This window comes from Haematobia irritans, chromosome 1, assembly GCF_050003625.1.
Source record: "Haematobia irritans isolate KBUSLIRL chromosome 1, ASM5000362v1, whole genome shotgun sequence".
NCBI lineage: Eukaryota > Metazoa > Arthropoda > Insecta > Diptera > Muscidae > Haematobia > Haematobia irritans.
Genome location: NC_134397.1, coordinates 130,841,181 through 130,862,416, shown reverse-complemented (window position 1 = coordinate 130,862,416; position 21,236 = coordinate 130,841,181). Strand labels below are relative to the sequence as shown.

Genomic DNA, 21,236 nt, shown 5'->3' with positions numbered 1-21,236 from the left:
TTCCCCCCAGGTTATAATAAAATTTGCCTAAAAGCTATGATTTTATTTTGATTTTACAGATTTACTTTTCGACTTTAGCGGCTAAATTCGAATTTAGTACGTAACTTTAGGCAGAAAATTTTATTTTCGGAAAGTGCCCCATTTGAACGGATTGTTTTGAGAGAGCAGTACACCTAGACCTCGCTTTGCGTCGCATATGCGTTGCAAAAAAAAAACACGACACAAACTGAAACAACGCAAAGTAATTCACTTGAGTTTTTATGGCAAACCATGCAAAGATTGGAGATAGATAACAATGATAACAACGCAACTTCGAAAATCTAACGAAGCACAGTGAATACTAGTACACTGAAAAAAAAAAAAAAACAGTGAACCCACCAGGAAGAAAATTTTCGGTTAATTTTAGAAAATTTTGAATATTTGTAGAAAATTTTAACTAAACTGTATTACAAACGTTGGCATCACGCCGATATAATAAAAATAAGCAAATATTTTTCGACAAATTCAAGAATATTTATTAGACATAACTAAGTGTTTTCACTTGTTAAAGAAAATTTTGTAGTTTGAAGAAAAAACTTGGAGTTCAAAATTGCAAGAATGTCTTTAGTGACATAACAGGTTGTCTGACACATAGATGGCGTCGCTAGTATTAAATGCAATCCGTAAGTCAATTTGTTTGTAAGTCAATTAGTTTGTGAGATAGAGCGTCTTTTGTGAAGCAACTTTTGTTATTGCGAAAAAAATGGAAAAAAGGAATTTCGTGTTTTGATAAAATACTGTTTTCTGAAGGGAAAAATACGGTGGAAGCAAAAACTTGACCTGATAATGAGTTGCCGGACTCTGCCCCAGGGAAATCAACTATAATTGATTGGTATGCAAAATTCAAGCGTGGTGAAATGAGCACGGAGGACGGTGAACGCAGTGGACGCCCGAAAGAGGTGGTTACCGACGAAAACATCAAAAAATCCACAAAATGATTTTGAATGACCGTAAAATGAAGTTGATCGAGATAGCAGAGGCCTTAAAGATATCATTCATCATATCATTCATCAATATTTGGATATGCGGAAGCTCTGTGCAAAATGGGTGCCGCGCGAGCTCAGATTTGACCAAAAACAACATCGTGTTGATGATTCTGCGCGGTGTTTGCAGCTGTTAACTCGTAATACACCCGAGTTTTTCCGTCGATATGTGACAATGGATGAAACATGGCTCCATCACTACACTCCTGAGTCCAATCGACAGTCAGCTGAGTGGACTGTTTTTTTTGGGATGCGCATGGAATAATTTTTATCGATTATCTTGAGAAGGGAAAAACCATCAACAATGACTATTATATGGCGTTATTGGAGCGTTTGAAGGTCGAAATCGCGGCAAAAGGGCCCCATATGAAGAAGAAAAAAGTGTTGCTCCACCAAGACAACGCACCGTGCCACAAGTCATTGAGAACGATGGCAAAAATTCATGAATTGGGCTTCGAATTGCTTCCCCACCCAGATCTGGTCCCCGGCGACTGTTTCTTGTTCTCAGACCTCAAAAGGATACTCGCAGGGGAAAATATTGGCTGCAATGAAGAGGTGATCGCCGAAACTGAGGCCTATTTTGAGGCAAAACCGAAGGAGTACTACCAAAATGGTATCAAAAAATTGGAAGGTCGTTATAATCGTTGTATGGCTTTTGAAGAGAACTATATTGAATAATAAAAACGAATTTTGACAAAAAAAATGCGTTTTCTTTGATAGACTGGGGACTTATCAGCCAACCTGTTACGAAGTTTATGATGGACGCATTTTTGGTAAAATTTACAAATTTATAGAAGTTCTGAACTATTTTGTGGAAGACACGAATTTAGTTAACATTTATGCTAAATTTGAGTATATTTTTTTCATCGGTTTTAGTTAATTTAACAAACGTACACAAAAAAATATTAGAGTTAAGGAAACTTCCTCGAAACATAATAATAGCATGAACTAAAATAAAGTTAAATTGGCTTTAGCGAAATAGAGAGTTCACTTTTTTTGGAGTGTACTGATTCAGCAGCGACACAACTTCGAAACAACGCAAAACGAAACGACGCAAAGCGGGGTCTAGGTGTATGTTTAATTAAATTCACTTTAAGTTCGTTATATTAAATTTACGCAACCTACTATTTATGACTGACTCAATATTAACCGATTTTTTTTACCGGTTTTGGTCAACATAAAAACCCGAAAACCAGGTTTTAAGAAATTTGCAATTTAGGGTAAATTGAAATTCAGAAACCGTTATTTTGACCCTTTAAGAAACAGTTATTTTGACCCCCTAGATTGAAATGCAGAAATTATTTTGCCAATTGAAAACTCGAAAAATCGTGTTTCTTTTTTGCAATTGATTGGAGACCCAAAGTCCAACAAGAACTCCCAACTGGATTATTTGTATTCATCCTTTGGTATGGAATATATACGAATATTTCTTTTGCATATTCACGTTAAGACCGACCATCTGTTGGAAATTATGAGAAAATATATTTGTGTGTGTGTATCAATGATGCTGCAATTCCCTAATAAGCCAACCCAATCAACCTTCTCATTGGCAGCAGAAGCAGCAGTAGGAGCTGGCAACCTATTGTGGGTGTAATATTGATGACGATGCATTCGTTTACTTACAGATACCAAATGATTCAGATCCTCATAGGTTGGTGAAACAAAACGTAAACTCCGGTAACAGATCTCATACAAGGCCTCATTATCGATGCAGAATGTTAGGTCGGAATTCTCACATATCTGATGCACCGATAAAGTGGCATTGTAAGGCTCTACAACAACTTCTGACACCTGAGTGGAGAGGATATGCAAGTAGCAAAAGTCCATTCATCATCAGCAGTATGATGGTGTTGAGGATGTTAAACGTTTGTTTCATTTTGGGAACAACACCGTTGGAATCATGTAATAGGAGATATTCATTGTGTTGGTGGCATATCCGTCATTGGGCATGAGGCATGGGTGATATTAACGTACATTCATGTTAGCATTCGAAAATATAAACGCAATCATCATTCATTTCGTATATTCATTAAATTTCATTTCATGTACGAACAGAGTTATAATGTATCAATGTCGTAGTTGTAGTCGTCGTCATCATCATCGTGGCAATCGGTATGGTTAATATTCGCAGAACAATCATCGACCAACAAGGCGTATGAGTAACAATCGCAGTTGTAGAGTTTTCGGTATGCGATTGTGTGTGAGTGTGTGTGGATGCGTGGAACAGTGGTGTGATTGCCCCCCACCCCACCATTGCATTTGTTTGTGTTGATTCACACATTCACCAAATCCAACCGTAACCATATACACCAATATCCACACACATACACACAATCCATTCATGGTCGTAATGTTGTTTACACAATGCATTAAAGAAACCCCCACACACACACACATAAGCATATATCATCATTATTGCAGTTGTGGTCACCAATGATGATGGAGGAAAAGTGTTGGTGTTTGGTTGAATGATTGGTTAGTATTACAGCCGACCGATGGTATATAACGCCATTGATAGGAATAATGTTACCAAAATATATGTGTGCGCGTGGGTGTGTGTGTGCGTATGTTAAATACCAATCATCATTATCAACATTCCATATCATCATGGATGTATGTGTAAATTGTAGGAAAATGTTATCATCATACGTGTGGGAGGGCAAGGAAAATATGCATTTTTATTCCATTCGATTGTGATGGGGGTCAGCATTCAGGTATCATTATCATAAGGTAGCCGTAGATGTGTAGTTGTATTGGTATTGGTATCCATGTATTTAAGTACATTTTTCCAAGGCCGTTAACATGGCAATTTTGCATTTTGGTTCATTATGTCCACGATGTTGTTTCGCCCCCCACCAAGCGTGCATTTCGCGCCAACATTCACAAGAGGGAAATAAATAGAAAAAAAAAAGAAAGAAAGAAATACAAATCCATTAGTTCAGACTTACAGACACAAGATGATTCAGATCTCCATAGGTGGGCGATGCCAGCTTCAATGTCCGGAAACAGATGTCATACAAAGCCTCGTTGTCAATGCAGAACGTTTCATCAGTATTTTCGATAAGTTGATGAATCGACAATGTGGCGTTGTACGGCTCAACAACTGTATCGGAAACCTGATGAATGCATTAAGCATTGCATTGCATTGTAATGTGATGTGATGTGATGTGATGCATTGTATGGTATAGTGTGGGTGGTGTGAATGGTGTGGTGGTGTTCATTACAAAGCAATGCAATGTCGATGCCATGGTCGAGCGTATTGCGAACAATATTGGTATAATTACAATATCGCAGGAGCCAGGCATCGCAACGACAGGTAATGACATTGTCCAAGCCCCAAAGCATTCGTAGCAGCAGCAACAGCATTGGAGATTTTATGGTTGTTGATTGTTCGCGTTAGTTGGCACAATGTTGTTGCAATTACATATCGTTTTATTAAATATACGCCACAAGTTGTTGTTCAATATGTAGTGGCAACAACATTGAGTTATAGTTGAAAGCATTTGCGGAAGAGCAACAGCAGCAGCATCAGCAATAGCAGCAACAGCGATAAATACCATATACATATGAATAAATCATGCAAGGTAGCACAATGAGATGGTATTGCATTGCCGGCAGATGTGACATTTGTTTTTTGGTGTATGGGGCATATAAAAAGAAATAAAAATATAAAAGAAATATTATGTTAGTTTATGTAAACAATAAATTCAATAATTTTACTAAAATAATATAAATTTTTGGATACTTATACTTTATGTTCTATTAAATTCATTCTACAAAAAAAAAAAAAATGTTTTCCGATTCAATCACGAAATTAATTGATCCAATTAATTTTTTAATTGAAATGTCTTCAACCACAGAAATGATAATATGAATTAAAAAATTATTTGAAAGTCAATAAAAAAAATTTATTGATATTATTAATTTTTGTTCCAATTAAAAAAATTGTTGAATCAATTAAATTATTAATTGAATATTTTTTAAAAACTTTGATCTCAGCTTAAAGCCATGCATTGACTAAACTACAAGTGTAGCTTAACCAACAGAGGAATAGTATGCTTGTCAAATTTATTTGGGCAAAGCCCTATAGACTGCAAGATGGTTCGATGTACAGCTGTTTCGGAATTACCACATTCCTCATCAGCATCCTCTACTTGCAGCAAAACTATCAACCAATTATCAGAATAAATTCGGGTAATTCACTCAACCCAATGTGAACTACACTTGAACCTTCTGAAAAAGGGTTTGATATTGCCTAAACTGATATTGCCTAAACTAATTTTGCAAGCATATCTCTTTTCCTTTGCCAAACTCAAATCATCGATTTGAATGTATTTGGCTGGGTTTGTTTTTGAGCGTGCTTCCTCTATCTTCATTCGTTTTGTTTGTTATTGTTGGCTTCTCTTCAATCGTTACTATTGTCTTTGATCTCAGCTTAAAGCCATGCATTGAAGGTTCAAGTGTAGTTCACATTGGGTTGAGTGAATTACCCGAATTTATTCGGATAATTGGTTGAAGATAGAGGAAGCACGCTCAAAAACAAACCCAGCCAAATACATTCAAATCGATGATTTGAGTTTGGCAAAGGAAAAGAGATATGCTTGCAAAATTTGTTTAGGCAGTAGCCGACTATCAAACCCTTTTTCGGAAGGTTCAAGTGTAGTTCACATTGGGTTGAGTGAATTACCCGAATTTATTCTGATAATTGGTTGATAGTTTTACTGCAAGTAGAGGATGCTGATGAGCAATGTGGTAATTCCGAAACAGCTGTACATCCAACCATCTTACAGTCTATAGGGCTTTGCCCAAATAAATTTGACAAGCATACTTTTCCTCTGTTGGTTAAGCTACACTTGTAGTTTAGTCAATGCATGGCTTTAAGCCGAGATCAAAGACAATAGTAACGATTGAAGAGAAGCCAACAATAACAAACAAAACGAATGAAGATAGAGGAAGCACGCTCAAAAACAAACCCAGCCAAATACATTCAAATCGATGATTTGAGTTTGGCAAAGGAAAAGAGATATGCTTGCAAAATTTGTTTAGGCAGTAGCCGACTATCAAACCCTTTTTCGGAAGGTTCAAGTGTAGTTCACATTGGGTTGAGTGAATTACCCGAATTTATTCTGATAATTGGTTGATAGTTTTACTGCAAGTAGAGGATGCTGATGAGGAATGTGGTAATTCCGAAACAGCTGTACATCCAACCATCTTGCAGTCTATAGGGCTTTGTCAAAATAAATTTGACAAGCATACTTTTCCTCTGTTGGTTAAGCTACACTTGTAGTTTAGTCAATGCATGGCTTTAAGCTGAGATCAAAGACAATAGTAACGATTGAAGAGAAGCCAACAATAACAAACAAAACGAATTTTTTAAAAACTCTATTAAGACTTTAATTGGACAAATTTTTGTGAACATTTTTTCTGTGTATAAGTCGTTTTAGAGATATCGTTCAAGTTAAAAAAAAAAAAAAAAAAAAAAAAAACAAGTATATACGGCCGTAAGTTCGGCCAGGCCGAAGCTTATGTACCCTCCACCATGGATTGCGTAGAAACTTCTACTGAAGACTGTCATCCACAATCGAATTACTTGGGTTGCGGTAACACTTGCCGATGGCAAGGTATCTTAAAACTTCCTAACACCGTAATATATACCACATAGTCCATACGTGGTATATGTTAAAATAAAAAAAGGCCGATTAAATACGTATATAATTAAGTTTAAAGTTTCTATAGAAATAAAATTTTGACGAAATAAAATTTTGACAACATTTTCTATAGAAGTAAAATTTGGAAAAAAATTTCTATAGAAATAAAATTTGGATAAAATTTTCTATAGAAATAAAATTCTGACAAAATTTTCTATAGAAATAAAATTTTGACAAAATTTTCTATAGAAATAAAATTTTGACAAAATGTTCTATAGAAATAAAATTTTGACATTTTCTATAGTAATAAAATTTTGACAAAATTTTCTATAGAAATAACATTTTGACAATGTTTTCTATAAAAATAAAATTTTGGTAGATTATTTTTGGCTCGAGTGGTAACCATGATTATGAACCGATTAGGACCAATTTGTGTGTGATTGGGGATCGCCTATATATAACTATAGACCGATATGGACCAATTTTGGCATGGTTATTAGCGGCCTTATACTAACACCACGTTGCAAATTTCAACCGGATCGGATGAATTTTTCTCCTCTAAGAGGCTCCGGAGATCAAATCTGGGGAATGGTTTATATGGGGGCTATATATAATTATGGACCGATATGGACCAATTCTTACGTGTTTGTTGGAGACCACATTCTAACACCACGTTCCAAATTTCAACCGGATCGCATGAATTTTGCTCCTCCAAGAGGCTCCGGAGAACAAATCTGGGGATCGATTTATATGGGGGCTATATATAATTATGGACCGATATGGACCAATTTTTGCATGGTCATTAGAGAACATATACTTACACCATGTACCAAATTTCAGCCGAATCGGATGAAATTTGCTTCTTTTAGAGGGTCCGCAAGCCAAATCGGGGGATCGGTTTATATGGGGGCTATATATAATTATGGACCGATGTGGACCAATTTTTGCATGGTTGTTTATATAGGGGCTATACGTAAGAGTGGACCGATATGGACCAATTTTTGCATGGTTGTTACAGACCATATACTAACACCATTTACCAAATTTCACCATTTTCCGTTTATATGGGGGCTATACGTAAAAGTGGAACGATATGACCCATTTTCAATATTATCTGACTTACATCAATAACAACTACTTGTGCCAAGTTTCAAGTCGATAGCTTGTTTCGTTCGGAAGTTAGCGTGATTTCAACAGACGTACGGACGGACATGCTCAGATCGGCACAAAATTTAACCACGACCCAGAATATTTATACTTTATGGGGTCTTAGAGCAATATTTCGATGTGTTACAAACGGAATGACAAAGTTAATATACCCCCATCCTATGGTGGAGGGTATAAAAAATTCTCGTTTGGGTGTTTCGGATTTCTTTTTTTAATTTAATATGGTGAACCGTTTCCTAGTTATTCCAATATATGTAGCGGAAGTGCCTTAATTTTGAACAGAGATGGTCCGAGTAGCATTTTTTGAGTTTTCTAGTGTCGAAAAGTTGTAAACGTCGTAAACGTCATATACATGTATAAAACGTAAAAAAGTAATAAATGTCAAAAACACCTACAGGATCCTTAGATTTGATTTAAAAACTATGTTTAATATCCTAAGTCATAGAAACGTCATATTGAAGTATTTTAGAATTTTTTTTTTTATACAAAATATTTTGAAATTTTTACTCAAATGCAATTCATACAATGTGCAGGCATAAACGATTTAATGCAACGCGTTTCCAAATTGTTGAAACTGTGAAAACTGTTGTAGCAAACATCGGATTTAGGTACAAAGTGTGGGTATGCAAAATACCAACCTCGCAGATTTTAATTTATTAATTACAACGAATTTAATACGGCTATGTGAAATCCAAAGTAGTACGCCTATTTTTATTTTTTTTTAGCAAAAAGGTATTTTCAAATCAAGTAAAACATAAATGGTTCTAAAAAACGTATACTGTACAAAAAATACTTATGTATATTGCAAAAAACTAATTATTTTACGAAGGTTAGCATTTTCTCCTAATGAAACGAATGCCTTTCGTAAATACAAAAATTGGGAAAAAATACGAAATAAAGGGTACTAAAACAAGTGTACTGTACAAATGCTTGTATTGTCAAAAACTATGTATTTTCAGAAGGTTTATGACGTTTTTGACATATGGTAAAACAAGCCCTAAATGTATGTCAAATACCTTACAGATTACGACAGACCATCTCTGATAACGGTATATAACAGAACCATTGTTCTCTTGTATTATGGGCCACAGAAGTGGAGACTTGAAGTAAGGATATATATAAGAAAAAAATTCTTTTAAATTTGAGTTTTTGGTCCTTGCTAAATCTGAACCGATTTCAACCATATTCGGTACACTTTACGTCACTATCATTTGCTCTCCCTTTGCAAAATTTAAAGCAAATAAGGCAGAAATTCTGGGGCCATATTAGTAGTTATCGGGTGAAAGATATACATATATGCACTGAAAAAAAAGCATACTCGGTTCCAAAGATTTTGTCTTTACTTTAAAAAAATTGGTGTTGATTCCGAGCCTAGGAAGCAAATTTTAATTTTTCGCTTTCTCAGCTTTTTTTCTTCATATGCTATCAAAGTCCTTTAAAATCGAGTTAACGGCAACTTTATTTTCCAAATTAGGACTCGACTTCCAGTAAAAAGTATGCTATGTTTGAATTAAAAAACTTCTTTAAAATAAAGTTTTGAAAAGCATGTCCTATATTTGAACGATTTTTTGCTTTGTAGTCAAGATGCAAAAAGACAACAAATTTAAAGACAATTTCATTAAATTTAAAGAATTTTTCTGAATTATTAAAGTCAAGTTGACCTTAGCCTATAAATTGTTTCTTTCATGTTAAGATACCCATTTTTAAATCAAATCACTTAATTATAAGGACAATACGACTTCATTCGACTTCGACTTCGACTTTTTGGCAAGGAAAATAACTTTATTTTAGAGAAATGCGTCTTCTATGCTAAGCAAAATTTGTATTCGTATTTTAAAGACATGAAATCTTTGACCTCACGACAATATTTTTTTCAGTGTGGGAGCTATATCTAAAACTGAACATATGCACTAACTTCTGAACCGATTTCAATCAAAATTTTCACAATTAACTATACTACTAATTGTACTCCTTGTGCACAAATCAGGACAAAATTCTATCTTCTGTGGTCATATGAGTCCACATTGGGCGAAAGCTATATCTAAATCTGGACCGATTTCAATCAAATTTACTACGCTCAGCTTACTACTAATTGTAGGTCTTGAGCAAAATTTGATGGTAAAACTCTGGCTTCTGGAGTCATATAAGTCCTTATCGGACGAAAGATATAAATGGGAGCTATATCTAAACCTGAATCAATTTCTTCCAAAATCAAAGGGGTTCTATTCTGAGCCAAAACAGAAACTTGTGCCAAATTTGAAGTCTAGTGGACTAACACTGCGACCTTTGATTACAAAAATATGGTCACAGACAGACGGACATGGCTATTTCGATTGAGTGATCAGCCCTAAGCAATATTGCAAAGACGCCATGTGTCTATGTTATCTCGTATCCTTCTGGGTGTTGCAAACATATGCACTAACTTCTAAAAAAAGACAAATATTGTGGATGTGTTTTTAATTAAATTTTTTGTTTAAAGAAATTTGTGCAACTTTATAACTAAACATTTAGATAGCATAATCTTTCATATTAAATCAATAGATTTTTCTGTATGGATTCAATACTCCAAATATATCTATTATATTCGCGAAATTTCATGCAAATCCTATCCGATCTATTCTATTTTAAGCCATTATGTATTTAAACAATAAAGCTTATGTATTTATTTCCAGTAGTAAATACGAAAAGGAGTCTATTTGGGGAAATTTTATCTTAAATTTCTGATGTTATATATATATATATATATATATATATATATATATATATATATATATATATATATATATATATATATATATATATATATATATATATATATATATATATATATATATATATATATATATATATATATATATATATATATATATATATATATATATTTATTTATTTATTTATTTATTTATTTCAGTCTTTAGAACAAAAATTCCTTACAGACTATGATGAATAAAATACATCTCTAATTTTCTAAGTTATGTTTTAACTAAATTTAGTAGCAAAATACAATTTAAAATCATTTTTCGAAATGCTAAACTCTATAATCTTCCCAAATTTCTTTTGAAATTTTAAGTTAATAGAATTTATGTAAAAAAACACACGCGTCAGCGGACTATGGGAAGCATAATTCGCACGGTGTAGAGGAATTTCAAATATATCAACATATCTCATAGTTCTAGGAGGAACATAAAGAGGAATACGTAATAACAAATCCGGACAATCAATTACATTATTGATCAAATCAAAAACAAAAAGAGCAGACTGAACTTTACGACGATCTTCAAGAGTTTGAAGACCTAATAACAGACAATTAGAAAAATAACTGGAAGGACAACTTATTGGGAGAGATTTCAATGCATATTTCACAAATACTCGTTGAACTCTTTCTATACGAGCTATTTGATTATTACAACGCGGATCCCAAACAATTGAAGCATATTCCACTCTGGACCTAACATAGGCTGTGTACACAATTTTCCAAGTATTTGGGTCCGAAAAATCACCACAATTTCTTTTAATAAAACCAAGCATTTTATAAGCTTTTGGAAGTATATAATTAATATGAGAAATGAAAGACATGTCTGAATCAAAAAATACTCCAAGATCTCGAATACAGGTAACCTTTGTCAAAACATTATCACCAAATTTAAAACAGCACTGAATAGGGTGGAGTGTTTTATGGAAGGAAATATGATAACATTTCGAAATATTCAATTGCAACTTATTTAAATGACACCATTTATAAAAATTATCTAAATCCAACTGCAAATTGGCAACATCAGATAACGAGTCAACTTTAGAAAATATTTTCAGATCATCTGCATATAAAAGGAATTCAGAATTTTTAAAACATAAAGCAACATCATTAATAAATAAATTAAAGAGCAGGGGACCTAATACACTCCCTTGTGGAACCCCTGAAGTTTGAACATATGGATATGAAACATATCCACCAACTTTAACTCTGCAGATCCTCTGAGATAAGTAGGATTCAATCCATGTTAAAAAACACGAGTGAAACCCCAAGCATTGAAGTTTATATATCAGTAAAGTGTGGGAAACTTTATCAAAAGCTTTGGAAAAATCCGTATACAATCCGTATATCCGTATACAATGTATATATATATATATATATATATATATATATATATATATATATATATATATATATATATATATATATATATATATATATATATATATATATATATATATATATATATCCCAAATCTTGTATGCTCATGGGATATTTTGTACCACCTTGCTAATATCACCTTAAGGTATAGACATACTGGACATTGTCTGATTGCCCGATGAATACCAATAGAAGCAACAGAAGGAGTAGAAGCAAACTGAATTTACCTTTAAGTCTAATAAGAGAATAATGTTAACCATTTAACTATAAGTTCACATACGAATATGATGCATGAATTATGAATTCGAATTCTAATTAACGGAGGGAAGTATAATGATGAAAGTTGATAAAAGTGAATAACATATTTTTCTTCAAAACTAACGAAAAATAAATGCGGAGGTGGACTTTCTTACTATGCGAATTTACGTAATGATGGAAAAATATGTGATGTTACATATTGGATTGCTAAATATAACGAAATTTATTTGTAATTATAAAAAAATCTCTTTATGGGATATAAAGTCTGTATATGTTTTTGGTCATAGCGATGTCTTTCGAACGAAACAAGCTATCGGTTAAAAACTTATACAAGTAGTAGCACAAGTAATTGTTATTGACGCAGGTCGAATTGTAATGCAAAAGGGCCACTCTCGGTTATAGGTCCTTAAAATCCCATCTCCAGATTTGATACCAGAGGCTCCTCAACTAAAGCCAATTTAACTTTAGTTCATAAAATTTTTATGTCTGGAAAAGCTTTCCTTTACTGTAATAGTTTTTTTTTGCGTACGTTAGTTTAATGAACTAAAAAACGGGGGAAAATTATACACAAATAAAGCATAACGATTTACTAAATTCGTACTTCTCTCAAAATAGTTTATTATTTCTTTCAATATGTAAATTTTACTACAAATACGCCCATCTTGAACTTCGTAGTACTCTAAAGACATTCTTGCAATTGTGAACTCCAATTTTTTCCTTCAAACTACAAAATGTTCTTTAACAAATAAATAAATAAATTGTCTTGAATTGGTTGCAAAAAAAATATTTATTTCTGTGATATCGGCGTGATGCTAGCTAGCGTTTGTCATACTGTTTATTTAAAATTTTCTAAAAATAATCAAAACTTTCTAAAAACTTAAAAAAATTTTTCTTCCTTTTGTGTTCGCTGTTTTTTCAGAGTTTGAGACGAAACTTGCATCCGATCTAATTGAAATTTACCATTTTATATAGTCCCCATATGGATCACTCTTCAGATTTAAATTCTGGAGTCTTTTGGAGGAACAAATATAATCCGATTCAGTTGAATTGAATACACCTAAAGAAAAAATACTTTGTAAACAGACAAAAATCTATTTTCAATAAACTATTTTCTTTAAGAGCAACTATTCCCAAATTTGTGACACGCAATTATACTTAAGTGAACTTACCAGTAAGGAAAATTTAAGAATTTAAAAAGAGCTTCATTTCATACTCCGATAGTAATAAATAGTTTCGCCAAATTCAAAGAGATTTATTTAAAGTAATTAATGTTTTTCAGTTGTTAAAGAAAATTTGAAGCAAAAAATTTACAAATTGTTAAAAAAAAATCTAAACTAGGGAAATACGATTTAATAGTCCTTAATTGACGAATGCTTATTTTGCTTAGCATTGAAGAAGCATTTCTCTGATATAAGGAATTTCCCTTGGCAGAAAATAAATAAAATTTTCAATAAAATCGTTTGCGATTATAATTAAATGATTTGCTTTCCAACACTTTATTTTAAAGACATTTTTTACTTGAAACATTGTAAATTTCTACATGAGTCTGAATTTGGACATTTAAGTTCTCGTTAGCACCTTCTAGGGGACTTTGATAGCACATGAAGAGAGAAGCAGAGGAAACCGAATAAATTATTTTTTTTAGTATCAAGTACTCAAAACTTAAATTTAAAGGAGAATTTTGCCTAAAAGGTTTACTTACTTCAACTTTTCGCTTCTTTGGCTAGGAATTAATATGAAAATCATTAGTGAAAACACACAAAATCTTTGGAACTGGACAAGCTTTCTTTTAGTGCAGAGAGAAGTTTATGCCCGGTTCCAAAGATTTTGTCTTTACTTTAAAAATTTTGGTATTGATTCCGAGCCAAAGAAGTGGAGAATACAAGTAAGGATACTTTTAAGACACAATTCTCTTTTAAATTTCGGTTTTGTGTACTTGCTTCTAGGAAGCAAATTTTAATTTTTCGCTTTTTCAGCTTTTTTCCTTCATATGCTATCAAAGTCCTTTAAAAACGAGTTAACGACAACTTTATTTTCCAAATTAAGAATCGAATTCCAGTAGAAATTATGCTATGTTTCAAGGAAAAAACGTCTTTACAATAAAGTGTTAAACATGTCCTATATTTGAACGATTTTTTGCTTTGTTGTCAAGATGCAAAAAGACAACAAATTTAAAGACAATTTCACTAAATTTAAAGAATTTTTCTGAATTATTAAAGTCAAGTTGACCGTAGCCCAAACATTTTTTCTTTCATGTTATGATACCCATTTTTATGTAAAATTGCTTAATTATAAGAATAATATGACTTCATTGAAAAGTTCATCGACTTATGAACAAGGAAAAAATCTTTATATGCTAAGCAAAATTTGCATTCGTATTTTAAAGACATGAAATCTTTGGCCTCATGACAATATATTTTTTTCAGTGTATAAACTAACATTAGTTTCAAATTTCAAAACCGCGAAACCGTGTCATTTGAATTGATTTCCTTGCGAGAGGGTCATGTTTGATCAAATTCACTTGAAATTCTATTGTTAGATTTATGGCCTCAAATGACCATAACAAATATGTTACCCTAGATATCTGCAATTTACAAAAGACGCGACAGTAACCAAATTGCCACCATTTGTAATATGCAGCAAAAGTTGTCAATTTTTTGTGTACTATATATGGTACATAGAAAGAAACAAATACTTTCCTCCGGAACGAAATTTTAGGCAAATGATATTTCCATTTCCTAAAAAGTATTTTCTTTCTAATCAATTTTACCCGATTGCTGCTAATGAGTTTTATTTGCTTCTAAAGAATATTTTTTACGGACAAAAGAAAACATTGTTGGTCTACAATTTCGTTCCTGATAAAAGAAATATCTTTTTTGAGTGTATGACAATCCATTACGAGGTAATGTTGGTAAGAAATTCTTGTATGTCTTCCATGGTAATGGATATCATCACAATAACAAAATCCTTGAGTGAAGAGCAATATCTTTGGATCCAAATATTTTGTTGAGTGCAAATATCCCAGCAGTTGTATGAGCAAACATTCCTTTATTTGCAGGTGTAGTTGTGGACTAACATATATCCCCCCTGTGGCAATAGAAATTTACAACCATATTTAAAATAGAATTGACATATTTGCTCTTAAAAGCGTTCTCAAGTCATTTGAAACTTGTTTAGTTTTCCATTTATACCAGAATTTTTCAAGTTCCCTCCTATTGATTCAGGGAATGATTTTAGGAGGCTATGAGAGCCGGTATGTGCTGTTATAATGAATGCAATTCTCATGTTATGTTCAAATTTAGCACACACACACACACACACATACACATTTGAAATTACACCGGAATCAAGAAGGTACCAGCCAAGCATCTTTCATATGTACACTTTTATCATGCTAGAATATGTGTACTCTTACAATACACACACACACACACACCCACGAAGACACATATGTACATGCGAGATTGCATTCTCTCGATATATGCACACATAAGAAATGCATAAATTTTGGACATGCAAATGGATTTGTTTGAACAATTGCAAATGCATCCATTGCAAAGGCAAACAGTTCAAGCGGTATATGCAATATCATTGGACTCATTCATTCAGATGATCTTAACGCAATGTTTTCCTTGGGAAGGAATAATTTCAATTGAGGTTCCCAAATATGTAACTGTTTCGACTCATTCCTGAGATGAGGACATAGGACAAATGCTACTCAAAAGAAAATTCACAATGAATGGTTCTATCTAAATCAAAGTCGAGATGAATGTAACTCAACATTTTGTCCTAAACTACAGATGTCCAGCAATGTCCAGGGTAAATTATTATCAAACGAAAACAAAAACGGGGTGAATTCAGCAATGTCTGTAGAATTAGATTTCGATTTGTAGTTGCATTAGTTTATATGAGAAAATGTTGCACAGTTAAGGTGAGTACTAAGTTCGAGTTAAGCCGCTAAAATGAAAATTAAATCAGTAAAAAACAAGTAGATACGGCCCTCTAAGGCTTGTCGTATACGAGATCTTTGTCACAGCTGTGGATTAAGTTATTTCCATAATCGTTTGCCTACCCATTTTGATATGCGGTATAATTCTACTTCATTGATCGACTATGCAATCGTCAGTGATATTGATTTTGTGAAATCTTCTGGGTAATTTGTAACACCTTCTATATCACATCACTCGTTTATATATTTAAGCTTTGAGGTTTCTGTCAAAGTTACTGAGACATCGGCCTATGTAAAGGATTATACAAAGATCAATCTAGATGCTATATACGATTTTATGACTGAGGAGATTTTGGAAACTTTGAATAGAACTAACAACGTTGATGTGCAACTTGATATTTTTAATAGGCTGTTATTTAACATTCACGATAATGTTCCTGTCAGAAAAATAGAATATAGGGATAATACCTATTTTATGGACTTGCCAGACGTTAGAAGTGCTTGTAGAGTGCGCGATTTGTCATTTAAGGCGTTTGTTGAAAACCGCAGCTCAGAAACCTGGAGGACATACTGTAGGTACAGGAATAGAGTGAAATCTATTTTGAGGAAACATAAGAAAAGATATTGGACAGAGCGTTTTAGCAGTCGCGACAAGAGATACATATGGGATGCTATTAATAAAAGATTGTGCGGAAGGGCTAGACAAGCAACGGAACAGTTTGACTCTAATTCTCTTAATCAGTACTTTGTTTCCCAGCAAACAATGATATTGGATAGAGTGGCGCATTTTGAATCATTCCCTGATACTGGATTTTCTTTTAGATGTGTGGATGCGATAGAGCTGAGAAACGCGTTTTGTTTTATAAAATCGAATTCTTATGGTGCAGATAGATTACCGTTGAAATTCTTAAGGATTATCTACCCTTTCATTGAACCATTTCTTCTAACCATTGTGAATACTATTTTGACGACTTCTGTGTACCCTCAGAAGTGGAAATGTTCACGTGTTGTTCCGATAGGGAAGAAAAGAGTTGTGAACTCAGTTGAAGATTTTAGGCCAATCAGCATACAATGTACATTATCTAAGGATGTCGAGATAATATTGAAAGGACAAATCGTGGAGCACTTGGATTCAAATAGTTTATTAAGTGACAGGCATTTTGGGTTCACCCCTGGACGAAGTACAAAGTTATTACTCTTGTCAATGACGGAGAATGTAAGGAGAGCTTTGAATGAGAACAAACTCTGTACTATGGTCTCGTTGGATTTAAGCAAATCCTTTGATACAGTTTGTCACACTAACTTGGTGGAGAAACTATCAAATACGTTCAATTTTGCTTCCACTTCGTGTAGGTTAATATATTCATATTTGATTAACCGTGAACAATTTGTTTGCGTTGGCAAAAGAGAGTCCTTGGTTGAGAAGTGCACGAGTGGGGTACCACAAGGATCCGTCCTTGGGCTCTTATTGTTCCTGATTTATGTAAACGATTTTGTTGAATTCATAGATACTTCGAACTGTTCAGTATATCTTTTTGCTGATGACATCAATTTGGTTTTCTCGTGTGACAGGCAATTCAGTGATTCTCATCAGGCCACTATGAATTATGTTTTATCTAGAGCTTCGAATTGGGCTAGGGCTAACTATCTTAAGTTCAACACGAATAAAACCAAAGCGATAAACTTTTGCTCGCGGAATGATCACTTTGAATTTGATATTCGCTTCGATGGGATTGAAGTTGAGTTTGTTGACGCTTTAAAATGCTTGGGTGTTACAATTGATAAACAATTAAAATTCGAATATCACATTTCTGAGATATCTTCTAAAGTATGTTCCATATTACGCTGCTTATACAATTTAGATTGTTATCTTCCTGTTTCTGTTAAGATAAATCGAGGACATTCCCTTCTAATGACACATATTCTTTATTGTTTGGAGGTATATTCTGGCACTACCCTGCAAAACATAAAAAAGCTGCGTGTTATATTCAATCGAATATTGAGATATATTTTTGGGATCAAGCCACATGACCATGTGTCAGATCGTGCTAAAGAATTTCTTCACTGCGGGTTTGAAAGCTTTTTGGTTATAAAAGATTTGTTAATGTTGCATGATATAGTTACCGCTCAAAAGCCCTTCGAAATTGCACAGTCGTTTTGTTTCTCACGATCAACTCGGAATCCTATTATTATAATGCCAAGAATATCATCAGCTGTTTTTGAAAAGTCTTTTTCGGTACGGGTGTCTAGATATTGGAATAGTCTCCCACTTACGTTGCGAAATTTTTCTCATTCCAAATATAAATTAAAATATCTATATTTAGATCACTTTGAATAAACAATTTATGATGGATTCATGGCAAGTATATATTCCCAGTAACACAAATTTATATATAATTAATATAAATAATTATTAAATACCATTTATATATATAATCAGAACATAAATTTATATATATTTAAATTGAATTATTAAATATTATTTTTATTATAATTTTCTATCTGCTTATTGCGTTGTAGTATTACTATATTAATCATATATGGCCCTACTGGGCTCGATTAAATAAATAAAACAAATGAAATGAAATGAAAAATGAAAGTTCGGCCAGGCCGAAGCTTATGTACCCTCCATCATGGATTGCGTAGAAACTTTATCTAAACACTGCCATCCACAATCGAATTACTTAAGTTGCGGTAACGCTTGCCGATGGCAAGGTATCTTAAAACCTCCTAACACCATCTTCTAAATTGTATGTAAGTCCATACGTGGTATATATTAAATCAAAAAAGATCGATCCAATACGTATATAATTCAGTTTGACAAAGTAGACATAAAATTTTGACAATATTTTCTACAGAAATAAAATTTTAACAAAATTTTCTATAGAAATAAAATTTTGACAAAATTTTCTATAGAAATAAAAATTTTGACAAAATTTTCTACAGAAATAAAATTTTAAAAAAAATTTTTTATAGAAATAAACTTTTGACAAAATTTCCTATAGAAATAAAATCTTGGTAGATTATTTTTGGCTCGAGTGGCAACCATGATTATGAACCGAATAAAATTTGAACAAAATTTTCTATAGAAATAAAATTTTGATAAAATTTTCTATAGAAATAAAATTTTGACAATGATGAAAATTTTATTATGAACCGAATAAAATTTTAACAACATTTTCTCTAGAAATAAAATTTTGACAAAATTTTCTATAGAAATAAAGTTTTGGTAGATTATTTTTGGCTCTAGTGGCAACCATGATTATGAACCGATATGGACCAATTTTTGTGGGATTGGACCAATTTTGGTATGGTTGTTGGCGACCATATTATAACACCACGTGCCTAATTTGAACCGGATCGGATGAATTTTGCTTCTCTTTGAGGCTCCGCAAGCCAAATCTTGGGATCGGTTTATATGGGGGCTATATATAATTATGGACCGATGTGGACCAATTTTTGCATGATTGTTAGAGACCATATACCAACATCATGTACCAAATTTCAGCCGGATCGGATGAAATATGCTTCTGTTAGAGGCTCCACAAGCCAAATCTGGGGATCGGTTTATATGGGGGCTATATATAATTAAGGACCGATATGGACCAATTTTTGCATGGTTGTTAGAGACCATATACCAACATCATGTACCAAATTTCAGCCGGATCGGATGAAATATGCTTCTGTTAGAGGCTCCACAAGCCAAATCTGAGGGTCCCTTTATATGGGGGCTATACGTAAAAGTGGACAGATATGGCCCATTTTCAATACCATCCGACCTACATCGATAACAACTACTTGTGCCAAGTTTCAAGTCGATAGCTTGTTTCGTTCGGAAGTTAGCGTGATTTCAACAGACGGACGGACGGACATGCTTAGATCGACTCAGAATTTCACCACGACCCAGAATATACATACTTTATGGGGTCTTAGAGCAATATTTCGATGTGTTACAAACGGAATGACAAAGTTAATATACCCCCATCCTATGATGGAGGGTATAAAAAACATAAAATTATACAGCTTTGTTGCAAATTTTATTATAAATCGATGGGGTATAGACCAAAGCAAATTTTCACAAAGTTTGTATTCTTTAAAATGGATTAAAGAAAAGTATTCTTGAAAAAAATGACGATTTTAGGGGCTAAACTCGAAGTTAATACCCAACGAATAATTCTCGTATTTAATTTCAGCAAGAAGTTATAGCATGTAAGACCAGCTTTACCGTTGTGGTAATTTACCAATAATGCGTTCCACTTTTCCAACAGTTAACATTTTATGGGAAGTAACACTATAAAAATATAGCAAAGAATAATTGACGATGGTTCCCAAAAGAAATCAGTAAGTAGTATATACGGCCGTAAGTTCGGCCAGGCCGTACCTTATGTACCCTTCACCATGGACTGCGAATTACTAGGGTTGGACCAAGATTTGTATGGTTTTAGGTACCATATACTAACACCACGTTCAAAATTCCAATCGGATCGGATGAAAGTTTCTCCTCCATGATGCGTCAAATCTGAAGATCGGTTTATATGGGGGCTATATATAATTGTGGATCGAAAAGGACCAATTTTTGCGTGGTTGTTAGAGGTCATATACTAACACCACGTACCAAATTTCAACCGGATCGGATGAAATTTGCTTCTCTAGGAGGCTCCACAAGACAAATATGAAGGCCGGTTTGTATGGGGACTATACCTAAAACTGGTCCGATATGGACCATTTGCAATAACATAAGACCTACATTAATAGCAACTACTTGTGCCAAGTTTCAAGTCGATAGCTTATTTCGTCCGGAAGTTGACGTGATTTCAAAAGACGAACGGACGGACGGTCGGCCGGACGGAGGTAGCTAGATCAGTGTTAAGTGTTACTTCACTTATATGGCCCCAGAAGGCAGAGTTTTACATTGATTTGCTTTAAGTTTTACAATTGCCAATACAGCCAAGTGTGGTAAATATGGTGGAAATTGGTTCAGATTTAGACCGTATAAATCGAGATATTCGCATAAGAAAAAGTCATCGAAATCAGTTCAATATTGACGCTATCATCCTTAA

At 33.4% G+C, this 21,236-nt stretch overlaps 1 protein-coding gene across 2 annotated transcripts in view; it reads right to left on the bottom strand.

Annotated features, from left to right (window-relative positions):
* betaTub97EF (beta-Tubulin at 97EF) overlaps positions 1 to 21,236 on the bottom strand; it is a 352,917-nt gene that overhangs the window by 78,230 nt on the left and 253,451 nt on the right. The window contains exon 4 of one of the 2 annotated variants that reach the window (XM_075291628.1): positions 2,646 to 2,813. In XM_075291628.1, the coding sequence (XP_075147743.1) occupies positions 2,646 to 2,813 (168 nt within the window). Of the gene's footprint in view, positions 1 to 2,645; positions 2,814 to 3,970; positions 4,139 to 21,236 lie in introns of both variants that reach the window. The other variant, XM_075291627.1, reaches the window with a different exon arrangement.